The sequence below is a fragment of the Macadamia integrifolia genome, unplaced genomic scaffold (genome assembly GCF_013358625.1).
Source record: "Macadamia integrifolia cultivar HAES 741 unplaced genomic scaffold, SCU_Mint_v3 scaffold262, whole genome shotgun sequence".
In the NCBI taxonomy this organism is placed as follows: Eukaryota; Viridiplantae; Streptophyta; class Magnoliopsida; order Proteales; family Proteaceae; genus Macadamia; species Macadamia integrifolia.
The window spans coordinates 57,906-78,781 of record NW_024868838.1 but is presented as its reverse complement, the minus strand read 5'-3'; the positions used below and the strand labels follow the sequence as shown (position 1 = coordinate 78,781).

At 34.6% G+C, this 20,876-nt stretch overlaps 2 protein-coding genes across 2 annotated transcripts; one reads left to right on the top strand and one right to left on the bottom strand.

The window, feature by feature from the left end:
- Positions 1-7,732: 7,732 nt before the first annotated feature.
- On the top strand, positions 7,733-9,453 carry LOC122066865 (xyloglucan endotransglucosylase/hydrolase protein 9-like). Its single transcript, XM_042630692.1, has 3 exons — positions 7,733-7,996; positions 8,378-8,478; positions 8,634-9,453. Exons 1-3 carry the CDS (start codon positions 7,810-7,812, stop codon positions 9,237-9,239), a joined length of 894 nt encoding a protein of 297 aa, XP_042486626.1. The 5' UTR covers positions 7,733-7,809; the 3' UTR covers positions 9,240-9,453.
- A 10,513-nt stretch (positions 9,454-19,966) lies between these two features.
- Positions 19,967-20,746, bottom strand: LOC122066881 (the record flags this gene model as incomplete). The annotated part of the gene is given in 2 exon segments (XM_042630705.1): positions 19,967-20,556; positions 20,653-20,746. Coding segments are annotated over 2 exon segments (447 nt in total), but the record flags the coding sequence as incomplete, so codon positions are not given.
- Positions 20,747-20,876: the final 130 nt, after the last annotated feature.

Here is a 20,876-nt window from a genome sequence, read left to right as displayed (position 1 = left end):
CCAACGAAAAGACGGCAATCGAGAAAAAGTTTAAGTATTCGCGTCTCCAGTCTCCACCTCCAGTACTCCATTCCTGTTTCATCGTTGAACACCATCTTCTTGTGTATATAATAGCGTAACCAAACAAAAGAAGCAAACGTTGTCCACAGTGTCTTCCTCTTCAGATTCATAACTACTTTATGAATTGATTAACCAAATACAATCAGGAGAAAAGAAGATAAGAAGAAAAGAAGAAATACCTAAAGAATAGCTTTCACGTGAGGCTTTTCGATCCTTTTCTTTAAAAGGAAACCTCTCGCATCACGGCCGTCACACCTCGCTTTTCAACAATTCGATCCTCTCCTTTGGGCTTTTCTCCTTCCAAGAGTCCGTGGTTCCTTTCACGTGCGCACTGTTTTGGGCATCAACCGGACTCCACTTCGTCTTGCCTCGGGTTTCAATTTCAGGTCCGGTTGATTTCAACAATAATTATGAAATATTTTTTTAATTAAATGGAGTTGACTACATCGATTCAAATTGGTTAATCTGATTAAAACTCTAACAGGAGCCTTGAATTCAAACATCTTGATAAACATGAGATTTTTACACACCACCTCAGTTGTTCCTAATTATCTAAGCACAATTCAACTATTAGTATTTTTTTTATTTATTAACATGGCACAATTTTTTATAAAAGTACAGTATATAAATGTAGTTATGGAACCCCTACACACATGAGATGAGGAAGAGTGCCTCTTCAAAGGGTTTAAATTGTTAAAATATTATTGATGATTTAACAACTATATTAAAATTTTTAATGTTCAAGCCAATTAAAATCCGTTCAAGACTTTAATAGTGCATTAGTCCATTTAAAAATCGATTAGCCCTGATTACTAGAAGCTAGATTAAAGCCCATAGCCCAACTGAGCCTGTTAGATTACATAAACAAATGATTACAGAGCAAGCCAAAAGACCCGATTAAACTTGACCGAGCCGGTTAAATTACATAAACAGATGGTTATAGATATTCTTCCATCAAAATGGAGAAGAGTGGAGTGAATTCTAACGGGCCATGGGATGGGGGTAGGAGAATTCACAATTTAGAAGTCCCCATATGGTTTCCAAAATATTTAAGAGTTAATTTTGGGATCAATCATTAAATGATTTGGGACGATTTTGGAATAGGCTTCCCAATCTATTCAGAATTGAAATACCAATTAGGAACCATTAGGATCAATTTAAGATGCATATACACTTGCAGGTAAGAGAACCCTATTTACTCATGCAAGTCACTTCACCAATATGCAGGCCAATAAAGGACAAGCAGAGGGATCTAAGTGGGGATGCAGCCTAGACTCTTTGGAATTCGGCTCTTCTCCTGAGTGTCCATCGCCTAGATCGACCCATAGCTATCTGGGAATGCCATATGTCCAGGCGAAGATCCAATGCTTTGAAAAGAGGCACGGCGAACGAGACAATAACAAAGACATGAAAAGCAAAGCATCGAGAACCGTTAGATCCTTGTCTAAACATGTGGCTCTCACCCAGATAACTATTGGTGAGACCTAAGAGATGAACGCTCAAGAAAAGAGCGGGATCCTATCTCTTTGTGCCCATCTATTCCTAAACATAGAGACATGCAAATAGGTAGGACATGTAACTTAAATCTATTTTTTGTTTTATAAAGAATATGATAAATTAACCGATCCAGACCAATACAAATTAATTTCAAATTGACATCGCATAGATTCAGATATAAATTCGATAACTGACAACTAAGTCCCAAGTCCCAATTATTCAGAATCACCTCTTTTGAGTGTTGACGCTTTTATATTAAAAAGAGTTTTGACACCTTTACCTTGCGTGGTCCATGTCCTTGCGTCCTCCAATAATGCTTATTCTCTCTCTTTTCCATGCAGACACAGCTATGAACTCATGATAAATGTGATATGCCTTTCCAGTTTCCACTATAAAAAAGTCGTGATATGGTGAAACATCCATTCAAAATCAAAGTTTGTTCTCACTCATAATTATTTGATACATACAATCTTGTGCATCGGCCTTTTGACCATTTTAACTCATGGTTTGAGGTATCAGTCTTAGATCCGCATTTTGGACATTTTCATTCAAGGCAAATGCACTCAAGGGGTAAGGTGATCATTTTGCTCCTTCTACGTTTGGTATAGGGGCATGCTGGCTCTCAAGTTTTTCTCCCTCTTTTTAGTAGGTTTTGCAAACGAATAGTCAAAAATTCGAATTCAACTTGTATTTGTATCCGTTTAGGAGTATTTGTATTCGGGCAAAAGATCTCAGGATCTAAATTATTGAGAAAATAATTACCCAATCCGATTAGATAATTAATTAATGATTTGAAGGTTTTTGAAATTTAGATAGGTTCTAGAGAATAACGAAAATAGATAAAACAACTTAGTGGATTGAGGAGGAAGCTCCAGATTACACAAGTTAGAGTTGTAAACGGATAGTCCAAAATACGAATTCAATCTATTTTCGTATCCGTTTAGGGGTACCTCGTCATTCCCATATCCGGTCACATCTGATCCGTATTAGATCCCTTTACATTTCTACTTTGTAAAGATAACAATGCATACATTGCCCACTTATTTTGGTATCTTACATATCAAACCAATGGTGAGGAACAAAATAGTATATTTAAAAAGGAGAGAGATTGTGAAGGGAAAATACAGACCAACAACATGTACTTTTTTTTTTCTCCTTATTTTTAAAGCATTTCAACTCTTTTTATTATATGTGTCTAAAAAATTCTGTCTGAGATTCTGATCGGAAGGTTGATATCCAAGTAGGTGATTTAAGTTTTCTTACGTTTTTGTATACACCAAATTCCCCCCTTAGGCATGGTTTTCTTGATTTTTTTTAATGGAATATGGTTTTCCTAAATTGGTAATGTTTTCATATATATATATATATATATATTTATTTATTTTTTTAACAAACATAAAAATATCAATTTATGTTTATATATATATATATATTTATTTTTTAACAAACATAAAAATATTCATTAAATCAAGCGGAGCTTGTACATGGTGAATTGCAAAATTCTATCAACCACATAATAGAATTTGGTCAAACCATTCTACTCTTAAAGGACGAAGCCATCCTAGCTAAAGAGTCTGTTAATGAGTTGTATTCCCTAGGCACAAAAAGAAATTATATTCCAAGAAATAAGAAATAATATGTGGGAAATCATCCACAACCGTTTGAAAGAGAAGTGGAATAGTTGTGATGCTCCGTAAGACATTTACAACTAGTTTCTCTCAAGATGCATCAAAAGATTCTAAAATCGCTTAAGCATAGCATAGCCAATTCCTCACCCAGTAAGGGGGACTGAAAGATCAACGGTTTTATTTACAATATATATATATATATATATATATAGTCAGTGCATCTTTCACTTAATTTAAAAAAAAAAAAATCAATTAACTTATTATATGATATGATTATTAAGCACATAAACTTATCTTAGCGCATCATATTGGTCTCAACTTATTAATTCATCAATTTTATTTTCATGTGTCACACTACAGTTGGACGCAAACAAATTTGTTGGGTGATTAATTTTGTTGGTAAAATGAATGAAGTTTATTTTTACCCAAAAAAATGAATGAATTTATTTTTCTGATAATAGAATGAAATTTATTTAAGGAAAAATTACATGATTTTCCACTTTGGTTTCGTTTTACAAAATTATACATCCAAAATTTCATTTAAAAAACTATCCAAAATCAAGTTTAGGTTTACAAAACTATCGATTCAATGTTTCAGTTATACCCAAAATCAGGTTTAGGTTTATAAAACTATCAATTCAAAGTTTTAGTTAACAAAAATACCTAATTGTATATGGAAGATGAAGGAGAATCATTATTTTGACTAGTTTTGTAAACTCAAACCTGAATATGGATATTTTATTAATTAAAACTTTAATTTGTAATTTTATAAAAAAAAAAACAAAAGAAAGTAGGTAATCATGAAATTTTCTCTTTCTTTGATACAATAGCAATTAAATGAGCAGTACAAACTTCATTCATTAATTCATAGGCAATTAAATGACCAGTACAGACATTTAATTTGCCTATAAATATTCAAGGATATTTGCTTTAGGTTCATCTTTTTTCGATGAGAGTACATATATTGAGTTTCACCGCCCTCCACAAAAATAAATAAATAAATAAAAATAAAATTCAGCCTCAAGTATTATACAATAGTTAATTGTCCATACACCACTAAAGAATAAACAATAAATCATCCTTCTCTCTACTATCCTATTGCCACCACTTCTTACATATGTTCATCCACTCATATATGTATACATTAGGCTATGTTTGGTAGCCAAGAGAAGGAAAAAAAAAAAAGAAAAAAGAATCTAGAAAAAAAAAGAAAAGAAAATAGAAGAAAAGAGAAGAAATGGTGAGAAAATAAAAAAGAGTACGTATGTTTGGTTACTAAGAGAAGAAAAGAAAAAAATTCACAAAATTTTGAATTTTAATAGAGAGATAAACACATAGGAAATCATTGTGTAATAATTCATTTTTTGTCTTATTATGTTTTCATATTTTCTCATGTTTTCTTGTGTTTTTAGGCAAGAAAATTTTGGGGGGGAACAAAAGAAAATTTCACAATTCCCAAGAAAAATTTTGAATTTGAAAAGGGAATCTTCATTTTGGTGAAGGCATACCAAGTGCAAAGAAAAATTTTGAACGCAAGGAAAAAAGTACAAAAAGTGTATTTTTTTATTTTCTTCTCTTGGCTACCAAACACAGTCTTAGGGTTCAATCTCACATCATTTTTCCTCCGGGCGTGCTAACTCTTCAAACTAATGACTTGAAATATCTACAGTGTTATATCAAAAAAGAAAAAAGAGAAATATCTATAGTGTTTTTATGGTAAATAAAGTAACTTTTTTGTTTTTTTGGTGATGTAAACAAAGGGCCCGTTTGATAACGTTTATGCCGTTTCTGTTTCAAGAAACGACAGAAACATAAATTTTCGTTTCTAGAAACAGAAACGGAATTGAAGGTGTTTGATAAATCATGTTTCTAGAAGTTGATAATAACCAGCCAAAGATTGGCGACAAGTATAACTTGTTTCGCCTAAGTCGTTTCTTGAACCATAAATAGGTAGAAATTTCAATTTATATTTCTAAAAACAAGTGGAACGAAACAGTTTTATCAAACGCTTTTTGTTCCGTTTATGTCATTTCTGGACACAGAAATGGCAGAAACGCCTTTCTTGAAACGTTATCAAACAGACCCAAAGTGTCTACGGTTGATAACTTTGGTAACTTCATCTAAATGGTGAAATATTCCCATTATCAATGTAGACTTCAGATGGTGAATGGTGGTAGAAATCAAACACTATGTTAGTTGTATGTGAATTCCATAGTCCAACTCAGTTATGTACAAATCATCATTTATTATACTCTTCTCCTTGTATTATTAGCCCTTCATTGTTTCTAACATATTGACTTTCAACGAAATTTCAAGTTCTAGTTTTTACACTAGGTAAAGTCTTATTTAAAAGTAAATAAATAATAATAAAGATTAAACATTAGGGAGACAGTTCCATGCTGCTAGTATGGTGATGAATTTGCAAATCATACCAATGAGTCATGAAAAAAGTTTTCATTTTTATGGAATTCACATTTTTTAGAATCAGCGAAAGAAAGAAATAAAAAAAAAAAAATCATATGAGAGAAAAATATTTCCGGTGTTGCAATCTTTCTCCCAAGACATTATGGAGAAAAAAAAGAACCTTATTAGTCTGGTGTTGCCTATGCCCAAACACAAGAAGACATGAAAAGACTACGTTACCCTCTACCTCATGAGCTGAAGATGTTTTCGTGCGTTCTTAGATTGACCTCATGCCCTGTTGTAGACAACATCAGACTAACATGGTTCTTTCTACCCTAAGAAAAAAATTTTGATCAGTTGAACTAACTAATTTGAATAATAATTGGTGAATATTAATCCCAATTTTTGCAATTCAACTTGTTTTCTAGAGTTAAAACAGTTCTATCATTGTCTGACTGAATCATAATCAATCAATGGAGGTTGATCTTGTTGTGGATTGTGCTTACTTGCCTATATAAAAAAAGAAAAAAAAAAAAAAAAAGAAAAAAAGAAAAAAAGAGAGAGTGAGAGAGAGGTTGTGTTAAGTGGGAGAGAAATGAATAGAAAAGAAGAAATAAAGAACAAGATTCTTGAAAAAGAAAAAGAAAAGAATAAAAAGAAAATTACAAAAGATTTCCTTAATATTTGGTTGCCAAAAGAAGAAGAAAGGAAAGATAAAATAAATCTAATGACAGTAATCATATTATAAATGCCAATAGATTAATAGAATGTAACATATGCTGCACCCTCGCTAAATTATGAAACACTAAAAACGGAACACACAATAACTATTTCATTTTCTCCATCATAACAAACTTGTAATTCATCCACCCTCTTTCTATCTCTCCTTCTCTCCCACACTGTCCCATCTCTTCTATTTTTCTTGCCCTAATCAGTGGATTTTTCTACTTTTAGGTTGTCTTTGGTAGCAAAGAGAAGAAAAGAAAAGGATGAAAAGAAATTATAACCCAAAAAATAGAAGAGAAGAAAAGGAAAGAGAAGAAATGAAATGAAATAAAAAAAAATGAAAAGAAAAAATATAAAGTTTTTTGTATTTTCTTCTATTTGAGGCAAAACTTTTTTATTAGCAGCACAAAAAATCTTTACTATTTCCAAAGTGAATTCTAAAATTAAAAAAATGAATCTTCTATTGATTCAAGACATACCAAATTTAATGAGAATTCCTTAAATTAAAAAAAAAAAAACCACAATTTTCTTTTCTTCTCATGACTACCAAACACAGCCTTAAACAAGAGGAGAGAAAAGAATAAAAAAGTTGAAAAAAAATGTCACCTTAATGATGCTTCCGTATACATTTCCATTGACTCACGCTGATGCAGCAGCCACGCCTCCGGACAGTGATATCTTTTCCTTTTCACCATCGTTCAAACATGGCTTTTCTACTCCAAAATTGATCGGGTGAATGGTGAATAATGGTGAATGGTGTGACTTGTGATACCCAAAAGAAGATAAAAGAGAGAATACGATCCAGAGAGTTAATGTGGTACGTCGAACGATGTATGGGAAAAGACGCATTGGATTTAAATATTGTGAGTAAACAGTAAAGATGAGAGAGAGAGAGAGAGAGAGAGAGAGAGAGAGAGAGGGCCAAGATATAATTAGAGCGCATGCCTATGCCAACTGGCTTCTGACATCAGCAAAAGTATAAAGAAAAGGAAAGGACATTGTCCCATTCACACATCACACTCTCACACTGACACACACTACCCACCCCCACACCCCCAAGGCCCCAACCAACTTATTACATCTTTTCCACAGTCCCCACTCCCAAACTTTGTTCCTTTACCATCCTTTTTTGCCAACTGGACACTCTCAAGACAGCTGTAATGTTCCAAGTTTCAATTGATCCAATATCTGACACCCACTTTTTTTAACAGGTCGTACATTTGTATAGTCCCACAACGCCAGCCGTGACCAGCTCAGAGACGTGGCAACAACGGCTAGTTCTAGATATTTTTTTGCCTTAAGTCCTACGTGGTCTATGACGTGTTAAATGGTTGCTGACATGGCAGGGAGTGAGTTTGGAGTATAGAAGAAGCGATTCGCTTGTCAGGGAAGCACCCAAGAGGCTATAAAAGCTTAGCTCCGACGAAGAATTCTCAGAAGCTTTAGAGCTGAAGGGATTCAAATAAGAAATACCCAACTCAGCTACTGAACTGCAATGGCGGTTTCGTCTTCATCTTATTCTTCTTCGATGATCACGTTCTTGTTTTTCAGTTTTTCTGTTATCGTTTTGGTTGGGTTAGTGACTGCTTCCAAGTTCGATGAGCTCTTCCAGCCGAGCTGGGCACTCGACCATTTCGTTTACCAAGGAGAACAGCTTCAGCTTAAGCTTGATAATTATTCTGGTTAGTTCGCCTTTTTCTTGTTTCTTCCTTCAATTACATCTTCTCCGTCCAATCTTTTTGACATTTCTGCTTCTACTGTGAGTGTTTCTTTCCTTTTGATCGTGTCTCTGCTTCCCACACTGTCAATTTCTGTTCTCTTTTGCTTTTGGCTCACGTTTGCTCTGTTCTTCACTCATCTTGAGCTATTAGTTTAAGTTAAGCCTTTCATTACGCTTCTCTGTTTCTTTGAGGTTTCCCATTCTGGTTATCTCTTTTCAGTTCCTTTCATGGCTATTTGGTTTTGATTTATCTGTTTTTGGACCATATTTTCCTTGCGCTTTGGTTTCTTTCCTTGTATTTTCCTTTTCCATTTGTTAACGAAGTCTGCAATTGTTGATTTAGGTGCTGGATTTGCTTCGAAGAGCAAGTATATGTTTGGGAAAACAACAATACAGATCAAACTCGTTGAAGGAGACTCTGCAGGAACTGTAACTGCATTTTACGTAAGAACCAAGAAATTGAAGTTTAATACATATCTCAGTCTGTTTTCTGATTTCTCTGTAATATCATTTTCCAAACTGTGAATTTCTGGGTTCTGGTTCTGGGTTTTTATCTATTTGAATGTTGAAGAAGATGGTCTCACATAAATTTCTTACAGATGTCATCAGATGGTCCAAATCACAACGAATTCGACTTTGAGTTTCTGGGGAACACAACCGGCGAGCCTTATCTAGTTCAGACGAACATATACGTGAACGGAGTGGGTAACAGAGAGCAGCGTTTGAACCTCTGGTTCGATCCCACCAAAGATTTCCACTCTTACTCACTCCTCTGGAACCAACGCCAAGTGGTGTTCTTGGTGGACGAGACACCGATACGTGCGTTCACAAACAAAGAGAAACAAGGAATAGCGTTCCCAAAAGACCAAGCCATGGGTGTCTACAGTTCCATATGGAACGCCGACGATTGGGCTACACAGGGAGGAAGGGTTAAAACTGACTGGACCCATGCCCCCTTCGTGGCTTCCTACCAGGGCTTCGACATCAACGCCTGCGAGTGCCCCGTCGCTGTAGCTGCCGACGAGAATGCGAAGAGGTGTAGTGCGAGTGATAAGGGTTACTGGTGGGATCATCCTGTGATGTCAGAACTGAGTCTTCATCAAAGCCATCAATTGATGTGGGTCAGGGCTAATCATCTTGTCTACGATTATTGCACGGATTCTGAAAGGTTCCCTGTTACTCCTCTGGAGTGTGAACATCGCTGATCTCGCTAGTTAATAGATAATAGGAGGAGCTTCTAAGTTCTCGTCACACTCTGTAAATAAGATAAAAACATGAGCTCCATGTTCCTTCTTTGTTTAGTTCATTCCTCATTACTGTTCTTTCCTCTTGTGTCTCAGCTCTCATCCTCTCATGTGTAATAAGAAACCACTGATTAGTTTTCTATATAAACCCTTTTAAGCTTATCTTTACCTTCTATGATTTCTGACCATCATCTCTCTCAGTCTCTCTCTCTGTCTCTCTCTCTTAGATCATTGTTGATGTGCTACTTTCACGGTAGTGGTCCCAGCAATTCAGGAAGAAAAAAAAAAAGAAGATTTTTTAGAAAAACCAGGGGCAGACATATCCGAAATGAGGCTATTCGTAGCAGTATCATATTGCTTTTCAAGCTGACCGATACCGATCTGATCCCGTGTGCATTGAAACCATTAATGCAATTCTTCTTGAGGTAAGTATTGGTTCAATTGGATGCAAGGAATTTAGTTATTTGTTAAGTATTGGTGTGCATAGATCATTTTTGCCCTTCTTTTAAAAATAAAAAAATAAAAAAATACCTTTTTACAGTTTTACCTCTTAAATGATTTGGGTAATCGAATTAGGTCGATCAGGTATTGATATTGGCCAAGCCCGCATAATTGGATTTTTCACCGTTTAAAGATCGGTCGGGCTTATATCAATTACTAAACATGTCAAGCCTAAGCTCGGCCTGTTTATAAACAGGTAATACACAGTGCAAGGGATAAAAGTCGATGGGTCTTCTAATCGGCCTGACTTGAACTGACACATTTTATCCTAATCATTTATATATATATTTTGATTTTTTTTAGGAAAAAAAAGAGTATATGTATTGATTTTTTTTATCAATTATTGAATGTAATTAAGTGTAATGTCTTATCAAAATTGTTGATGATTTAACAAAATAGATTAAAGGATTTGATATCTAAGAAATGTAAAGATTGTTTAAGGTCTGTTTAAAACTTTATTAGTACATTATTCTATTTAAGGCCTGATCCAATCAAACTAATTAGGAGAAGTTTGATTAAAGCTAGGAACTTGACTGAGCCTGACTTAAGACTGATCAAAATTGAGTCAATCCTTGAATAGGTAAGTAACGATCTGAGGACATAGGCTTATCAAACCCGATTAAGCCCGCCTAAAACCGACTCAACCCGAACGATTGATACCCCTACTTGAAACCATGGTTGCATGACACAAGCTTGGGATTGAGAGACAAAAATCTGGTTAATAGCCCGACCAAATGGCATTAGAGATTTAGAGGTGGGGAGAGACCAAGGAAGAGCAGCATGTTCCCTAGAGATGAAATGATGTAGATGAGAATAATTTGATCCTGTTTATGCTTCAAGGAGAATAGGGATTGGAGGGGGTGTCAGAGATGGAAGATGAGCTGGAAGAGGATAAAGAGTAGAAATATTGAGGAGGGCATGGGTAAAGTTCCAATTATATTATCGAATGGTGGATCCTGAGGAGAGGAATTAGCTGAGATTTCCCTGTGGTTGGTACGATCAAGTTAACATGGGACAATTGAATAATATTGGTAGGGAAAATAATAGCGGCAGAAGAGGTAGTGGAAGAAGAATTTGTGGAAACCATTTATGGAAGGGGACATTGGTCTGGTGAGCTCTGATGCCATATAAAAAAATAAGTGATTACAAGGTTATAAATAGGTGAATTAATTATGAGAGTCTTACAATATTAGTGAGAATAATTTTTGTTGTAAGGAAAATTGTTACAAATAAATGAATATGAGGTTATGAATAGAAAAATTAATTTGTAAATTGTAGTAATACTTCCGTTGGTCTGTTTGTTCACTATAGAAAATTAGTTGAATAATTAAATGAGTAATTGATAATAAGTCGGGTTCATTTTATGATTTCAACATTAGTTATCTTCTTAATAATTAGTTATTCATTGATTTTAATATTGGACATCTTTCCTTTACAACGATAAATACTGATTCAGTCTCTAAATTTTAAATTATTTTCATCAAATTTTTTATCATTACATGTTATGAATGTAAGATTTTTTATCATGTGCTTGATAACCCCTAGGCACAAGCCCCTATGTTTGGACGTAAGGATTGTTCTTGGATAGAAAATACTTGTTTGAAACTTATCTGGCATGTTCCCAGATTCAAACCTTTATAAAATATAAAATTCCACCATGTCGAGACTTTCCCAAATGTTGTCATTGACCAATGCTAGTGCAGGATCCACCCTATTGAACATAAAAGTCTTCCCCCTCGCCCCCGGTAATAAAGAGCTCTTACAACAAGAGGATGAGATAAGATAAGAGAAAGACGAGAGTGGTTACAATTATAAGATTACATTAAGGATAGAAGGGGAGTTTCCTGGTGACAGACTGGCATGGCCTCAAATTGTGGCCAATAGCATTTGCCGAAGGCATAAAAACTTGACTAACATGAATCTTTTTAGACCATAGGCGGGAATAAAAAATATGTTAAAGGTGTCATTCATGATCATGACTGAAGCGTTGACTGTGTTTGACCATGTATGGTCCAAAAGTAAATCAAATCTGTTTGTAATTAGCTGGTTACAACAAATTTTGTAATCTCTTTTTCCCACTCCTTTTTTATAATATGGAATTGACTTACAGGGTGGCTATTTCTTGTGTGGTTAATTTATTTATGCTGTGTTTGATATAATTTCTTTGAAATACATAGATGTAGAATGTAATATATTTCATCATGCATATCATAAAGGATGTTATTCCTACTAATAACAATAGATAGGATCCTACCATATAATCATTGAATCACAAAATTAAACGATAAGGGTCGACACATACAGTTCACCATCGACTGTGAAGAATTTACCGTCATTATATTCTTTCTGTATCTTTATTCCTACAATCCCGATCACGAACACAATGGATCTTCTAGATTTCTTCCACTAGTTCCCTTAATGCTCTCTTGGTGATGGAACCAATAATGAGATTAACGTTAGGGTGAGGACCTAGAGTCCTATCATGTAAAGTTTTGCACCCTCCCATCAAGGTGTGCAAATAGGGTAGGACTCTATTCCCTAATTTAACGAGGAGTGGGTTTCCTATTTAGAATCCAATTCTATGAGATTAGTATAGGTCAATAACTCAATTGGTATATGGGACAATAATGGAGAATATTCTTACAATCTCCCACTTGAACCATATGACCACATAATTATAATCTCAAATATAATTTGGATTCTAACATTATACTGCAGTATTTGAAAGTAAACCCATCAACTTTATGTCATCACAATCATAATACTATATTTGAACAAAACTACTAATGTGGATCATGGCGGTTATACATCATTTAACGACATACTCCTTTCCATAGTCACAACACTAATAACTTCATCCAAACAGGTGCAAAAGTAAGAATAGACTAGAAAAGTCTATAACTAAATGGTCCAACATAATATCTCACATATATTAAATAAAATGTGTACACACGATAATAAAGTGAGAAATATTCGAAAACAACAAATATCATGATCATTTAAATAAATAAGTAAAAATGTCTAACATAATATGACCATTACATCAAATTTTACATAAACCCATGTCCATTACAAGATCTGTAGAGTGTTTAAGCGCTAATACCTTGGTCATAGGATTAGCAATCATTAAATTTGTCTTGATGTGTGTAATAGACACTTCTTATTTCTGAACTGATTCCTTCACAAAATTATATTTTACTCCAATATGCTTCGCTCTATTTGAATGCTTATCATTCTTGAAATAATATATGGTAGCAACATTGTCACAATACATTCTCAGCGGCTTTGAAATGGTGTTGACAACTCGAAGTCCTGAGATAAAGTTCCGTAACCAAATTGCCATAGATGTGGCCTCAAAGCATGCCACAAACTCTGCTTCCATAGTAGAAGTAGAGACACAAGTCTATTTTTTGGACTTCCAAGAAATCGCTCCACCAGCAAGTAGAAAGATGTATCTTGATGTAGATTTCCTACTGTCGAGGCATCCTGCATAATCAGAGTCTGAATATCTGATCACTTCTAACCGATCAGATGTTCTGTAAGTAAGCACGTACTCCCTAGTCCCCTTTAAATACCTCATCACCTTCTTTGCTGCAACCCCATGATCCATGGCAGGATTACTCACATATCTGCCTAACATACGACTTTGTACAAGTCATTGTATACATAAGACTCCCTACTGCGGAAGAATAGGGAATATCCTTTATTTGTGCTATTTCCAGATCATTCTTTGGGCATTGATTTAGACTGAACTTATCTCCTTTGATAATGGGAGAAACACCTGATTTGTAATTTATCATGTCATATCTTTCTAAAACTTTGTTAATATAGGTTTTCTGTGATAGCCCAAGTATCCGACGAGATCTATCACGAAATATCTCAATGCCTATAACGAAAGAAGCTAAACCCATATATTTCATTTCAAAGTTCTTAGAAAGAAAGGTCTTTGTATCACTTAACAAAACAAAATCATTACTAGCAAGTAAAATGTCATCCACATATAAGATCAGAAATATAAACTTACTCCCACTAAGTTTCAGATATATACACATATCAAAGGTGTTCTCAACAAATCCGAAGGAAACAATGATATAGTTAAATTTAATATACCACTGTATGAAAGCTTGTTTAAGTCCGTATATGAATTTCTTAAGTTTGCACACTAGATTTTCCTTTCCTTGATCACTAAATCCCTTAGGTTGGTTCATGTAGACTTCCTCATCTAAATCCCCATTCAAGAATATAGTTTTCACATCCATTTGGTGAAGCTCTAGATCATAATGAACTACTAATGCCAATATGATTCTCATAGAATCCTTCTTAGAGACAGAAGAGAAGGTTTCATAGTAATCAATGCCTTCTTTCTGAGTGAATCCCTTTGCAACTAGTCTAGCTTTATGTCTCTCAATATTACCCTTCGAATCGCGTTTAGTTTTAAATATCCATTTACAGCCAATCGCCTTAAAGCCCGTTGGTAATTGAACGAGATCCCAGACATCATTGTCACTCATGGACTTCATCTCATCTTTCATGGCATCTACCCATTTAAGAGAATCATTATCATTTGTGGCCTGTGAAAAGGTTAATGGGTCATTCTTGATTCCAATATCAAACTCTGATTCTTGGAGATATACTATATAGTCATCAGGAACAGCAGAACTTCGAATTCTCTGAGGTCTTCCTTGAATTTTCAGTTGAGAAACATTCATAGTATTATCAGTGGTAACTAGATCATGGAGTGATACATCTTCAATAGTTTGTTGTTCCATAGGATCATTTTCAATAGTTACCTGTGGGACAACATCATCATGATGAATATGTACATCTTCTATAGTTTGTTGTTCCACTAGATCATTATGAATAGTCACCCGTGGAACAACAATGTTATCACGATGTACATAAGTCGGTAAAGAAATTTGATGTTCTTCAAATACCACATTACGTGGTTTCTCACTCTCACTAATGTTCCCATCCTCTAAGAATCTAGCAGTTCGAGTTTCCACAATTTTGGTACTGTGTGTTGGTGCATAAAACCTGTAACCCTTTGACCACTGACAATAACCAATAAAGTAACAACTTATGGTTTTAGGGTCAAGTTTTCTTTCATGTGGATTGTATAATCTAGCTTCAGCAGGACAGCCCCATACATGTAAATGCCCTAAACTAGGTTTCCTTCCATTCCATAACTCATAAGGAGTTTTAGGAACTGACTTACTAGGAACCCGGTTCAAGATATACATAGTTGTTTTTAATGCTTCACTCCACAAGAATTCAGGCAATGAGGAGTTGCTCATCATGCTACGTACCATATCTGTGATGGTACGATTGTGTCTTTCTACAACCCCATTTTGTTCAGGTGTACCACGAGTTGTGTATTTGGGAGTTATACCCTTCAACTTAAGAAATCGGGCAAATGGTCTTTTACTTTGCCCTACATCAGTATGTCTACCATAATATTCACCTCCTCTATCAGATCTCACAGTTTTAATATTTTTGTCTAACTTATTTTCGACTTCAGCACAGAACACTTCAAAAGCATTTAAAGCATCAGATTTTTCCTTTAATAAGTAGACATAACAATATCGTGAGTAATCATCAATGAAGGTGATGAAATACTTTTCACCAGTTATACAAGGATCAAAATGGCCACAAATATCAGTGTGTATCAATTCAAGAAGTGAATTGGTCCTTTTGGTACCAACTTTATTTGTCTTAGATTGTTTACCTTTGATGCAAACTATACAAGTGGTGAAATCAGTGAAGTCTAGATTTGACAATATTTGATGCTTCACTAACCTCTCCATTCTAGGTCTAGAAATATGACCTAACGTCTATGCCATAGGGATGAGGAATCATCATTGTTGGATTTACGCTTTGATCCAACATTCACATGCAGTGCAAGAATGGATTTAGAAAAATTAAAATCCAAATTAAGTTTATAAAGACTATCACATAAATATCCAGTGCAAACTAGATTGGTATCTTTAAAAATGTTTACAACCTTATCACCAAAATTAAACTTAAAACCTTCACAATCAAGTCTCGATAATGAAACTAAATTTCTAATAATAGAAGGAATATAAAGAGTATCCATAAGGTCCAATTGGAATCCGATGTCCAAAATGAGTCTATAAGTGCCGATGGATCGAACTTCAGACTCTTGCCGGTTTTCCATGTAGACGACGCTCTTACTTTGATTTGGTTTCTGGGTCGTAAGAAAGTCCTGCATAGAATTAGAAATATGAACAGTTACTCCTGAATCAATCCACCAAGTATTACAAGGAACATCAACAAGATTGGTTTGAAAACACACTAGGGTAGAATCATTACCCTTCTTTTCGAACCAAGTCTTGCGTTTCTGACAATCTTTCTGAAGGTGTCCTACTTTCTTACAGAAGAAACACTTCAACTTGTCAGTTTTCTTTTCTTTGTCATCAGACTTTGGATTGGAGGCTTGCTTTGATGCATTGTTCTTTCTAAAATTTCCTCTCTTCCTTTTATTCTGGTTGGATACAAAATTGACCTCCTAGCCTCCCTCATCATTCAATCTCCTTTCCTCTTGGACGCACATACTCTGAAGTTCATTCAGAGTCCACTTATATTTATTTGTATTGTAGTGGATCTTGAATGCTCCAAAACATGCATATCAATCATCATGCTTTGAGTTTCAGTAATAGAATATTAAAATTCTAGAAAAGTAACCTATTGCATCATTACAATCTATTCTGTGGGATCGAGATGGTAACACGCTAATGGTTCACTTTACATTAGATGGAAGACATCATTAGGGTAAAAAATTTAAGTCATCAAAATGGTCAAATAAGATGTATACCTGTGGATATTCCCATCCCATTTAACTGTTAAACTATCATATATAGATCAACGCAGTCAATCAAGAATGTATACCTGCGGATATTCCCATTTTATCTTGACCGTTACATAACGATCATCATAAGACCCTAAAGTTTGAAATTTAAATTGAATGTGTGATACGATTATGTTTAAGGCCAATATATATAATTATTGTGATCAAGAAAAATGTGTACCTATGGATACTCCCATTCAACTTAATCACATAATCATTGATGCCCTAAACGCATTTAAAATTGAGAATTATACACTTTCAATTTAAATTTAACATAAATTGTCATCCAAGCATCATAGGTATTCTAAAATAATGCAGAAAGACATAGACAACATCTATTTCTATCATAAAAGTATTTTAAAAAAATATAAATTCAGTTGGTAATATAGAGTATAAGTAGAAATAGATGTACAACCCATGAAATATATACAAACTTAAGTATAGAGTACAAAGAAACCATATCTATTATGATTAGAATCAGAAATAAGGCATACAGAGAAGATGGGCTTACATAATGGGTTTATTTCATTAAATCCCATAATATGGGCTTTCACAATGGGTTTAGTTTATTAAACCCCTTATATGGTTTTTTTTTTTTTTTTTTTTTTTTTTTTTTTTTTTTTTTTTTTTAAGTAGGGTGCCACAAACCCAAAACCCTAAATTACATTATACAAAATAAACCCTTGGATAAAGTATAACAAATAAACCCTAATTTACAATTAGAGTTTAAATCTTTTCAATACTTGTGAGTCCCATACAAATAACATTAAGAAGATTTTACAACTGTTCGTATAATATTGGTTATGAATTATATGGATTAATATCAAAATTAATACAATTCATCCCATTCAAGCCAATCCGATCAATCGGATCATACAAACATAATATGGGTCGAGTACTGTCATAAACAGTAATCGGCACTGTTCATGAACAGTATTGTGAATAGTATCGACACTGTTCATGAACAGTACCGTGAACAGTAATCGGTACTGTTCATGAACAGTGCTATAAAACAGTGAACCTAACTACACCCACCTTCTTTAACATAAAATGGGTACTATACATGAACAGTACTCTCCATGTGATTCAAGAACGTATTGACGTAACCATGCAGCTCTGATACCACTTGAAGGATGTTATTCTTACTAATAACAATAGATAGGATCTTGCCATACAATGATACAATCATTGAATCACAAAATTAAACGATAAGAGTCGACGCATACCGTTCACCATTGACTGTGAAAAATTTGCCGCCATTATATTCTTCCTGTATCTTTATTCCTGCAATCCCGATCACGAACACAATGGATTTTCTAGGTTTCTCCCACTAGCTCCCTTAATGCTCTCTTGGTGATGGAACCAATAATGAGATTAACGTTAGGGTAAGAGGAGGACCTAGAGTTATGTAAAGTTTTGCACCCTCCCATCAAGGTGTGCAAATAGGATAGGACTCTATTCCCTAATTTGACAAGGAGTGGGTTTTCTATTTGGAATCCAATTCTATGAGATTAGTATCGGTCAATAACCTAATTGGTATATGGGACAATAATAGAAAATATTCTAGAGAATATTCTTACATATCAAACATAACCTTAGATTGAAGAATGAATTTAGAAAGTTATGGACAGTATTTATATCAAGAACCTCCCCATCAAACAAAAAGTATACATCCTTCCACACAATAAGGCACGAATTTAAATCCTCTTCTGTTTAGGAGTGAGTGGTAGTGAGGATCCATGGCTGAAAGGGTTTTGGCATATACTGCAACCATTTGATGTTCACTACCACTCACTGTCTCCCTATAGAAATTTTTTATACATAAGGCATGGTATTAAAGTTGACTTGACGTATTGTCACACAACCTAATAGTCTTTGGACTAAGTTATTGAAAGGAAGACATTTAATTTTCTCACAATAGCCTGCTTCCGTCCCTCCATAACTAAAAGGTAGTCTAAGATTTAGAATAGTATTGTCAAAATTCTCTCTTTTTTAATAGCTAGTGTGTCTTCAATTAGTCTGAGCCAATAATATTTATATGGCGAATGGCAAATCCATGGATCTCTTCATTAATAATTTTAAAATTCTTTCCATGCTCATCGGTAACGGAATTGTATATGTTAATGAGTTGATCTATTAACCGTTTACAAAAAATATAATAAATAAATACATAAATAAATAAAAATAAAAATAAAAAAAGGAAAGAGTTGATCTATTAACCGTAATAGACTGTGGAATGTCAGTTTAGTTTATTACTATTTCCTAATGATATAACTATGGTATTGTAAATATCACTCTAAGCTTTAGTGTTTTTTATGAGGATTTCTGGTTTTACCCATTCAATAAAACTGGAACTTTTAGCACAGATTCCAGTTAGATGGTTGGTTTGGAATGTGTGTAATAACTGTAGGAGAACTTTAAATACGAAGCTCTTTTTTTTTTTTCACAAAGTTTCATATGTTTCTGTGTTCTAGCTATGAGTTAAGAATAGACTTGCTAAATTATTGTTGCAGATCCTCATTGTTGTTTAATTGTAATATAATAGCATGTTTTTCTCTCCAATGAATTCTCGATTTTTTTTTTTCATGGGAAGAACACAAAATCATTAATCAAAATAACTTAAAACATCCAGCATGGGGTAGAGTTCCAAATTTTTAATTGTTTATACATTATCGAGGAAGCTAAACTTTGTAGCGAAATGACCAAATCCTTAGTAGGCCAAAAACAAAAATGGGGTAAGAATAGAAACATATAAACATAAATAAATAAATAAATAAAGAGAAATGGAAATAACGATCCAAAGCCACGATTTAATACTATTGTTAGAGAAATTGTTAGAGAAAAGTTTGTGCAAACCATCAGAGTCACTCCAAGACGAACTTGGCTGTTGGGCCTATAGGTCTAAGATCAGAACTCATGACATCTAATATCCAAGGGCTTTTGAATTCTATCCTTTTAAATCCTAGTATTTCTAAATCTGATAAGCATAGTATCATATATGTGCTTGGCATCTCTTTCTATATTCCGTGGAAGTGTCAGAATAATGTGATGTTTTTTTGCTAGCAAAGTAAAAGCCCAATGTTGATAGTTTGGCATATTATCAATAGGTGTAGAGTTGCACTCATTCCGTCTAGAAGAGCCTTGATCTTTCCTAAAATAGGAACTTAGCGGCAACGGAGATGAAGCATACAGTAACAGTTTTCCAATTTCAGGTTAATAAGCTACCAACAGACTACAGCACTGAATTGGTACCAAATGATTTATCGGAAACCAAGCAATACATAGGGCCTCAGATGGTAAGACTTCACATGAGTAGAGCACATAGCTAGAAGGAGTATTCAGATCTAATAAATCCATGAATCATAACGACAATTAGGAAGGCTTAAATAAACATTTACATCATTGACTATAAACATGTATTGTATATGTGTATTGTAGGATAAATCGAAAACTGCAGGAATCAACTACCCAACAGGCAACAGAGAGAGCATTTTAGAGCAAGTCAGTCTGGAAAAGAGATTATACATGTAATGTCGGCTAATTTATAAGCAAGTAGTATCTACCCACGCTTCAGCACCACCACCATAATCGCTAAGACGGCCAATCCCATGAAGGATGCTCCCATTACCTTGTCCATGGGCACTCCACTGCTGGCGCTGCCCTTCTCATCTGCAGACGCATTTCCTGCACCAAGACCACCAAAGAGGCTCTGGATGAAATCAGACACATTCTTCACCATCTCTGTTGCTGTAAACTTGATGTTTTCCATGAAGCCCATGAACCTGCTTGCAGAGCTTCCAGAAGATTCCCCATCAGACTCATAATCCATTTTCTTTATTGATTCCCGGTCATTAAATTCATTATATGCCGCTGATTCCTTGTCATTCACATCCATGTCATGGGAAAGGGCACCTGCAATAGAACAAGGGAGTTATGAACAAGCTGCAGTGGACTTTCGAGAGGTCTGGTGAAAGAGTCATACAACCGGTTAAATGAATCAATTCTTACTGGTCTGCTGAGTTTGGAAGAACTCCATGACTTTCTCATTTTGCATCACAGCATCCCAGACATTTTTGTCAGAGGCAAGCGAAGCGACGGCACTCTAGGTTAATAATGAAGATCAGAAACATGGTTCAACAAGTGGAATAGTGCTGTAAAAAGATTTTGAGTTTGCTCCAGTCCGGCATTGCCACAATTAGTAAGTCTTGAAGAGCACATACACACTCATTTTG

Excerpts from the sequence above, each read along its gene's own strand:
- LOC122066865 (XM_042630692.1), top strand. The coding sequence starts at position 7,810 with ATGGCGGTTTCGTCTTCATCTTATTCTTCTTCGATGATCACGTTCTTG. Across the intron at positions 7,997-8,377 it reads TAAGCTTGATAATTATTCTG|GTGCTGGATTTGCTTCGAAG; the intron begins GTTAGTTCGCCT and ends TTGTTGATTTAG. Across the intron at positions 8,479-8,633 it reads GAACTGTAACTGCATTTTAC|ATGTCATCAGATGGTCCAAA; the intron begins GTAAGAACCAAG and ends AATTTCTTACAG.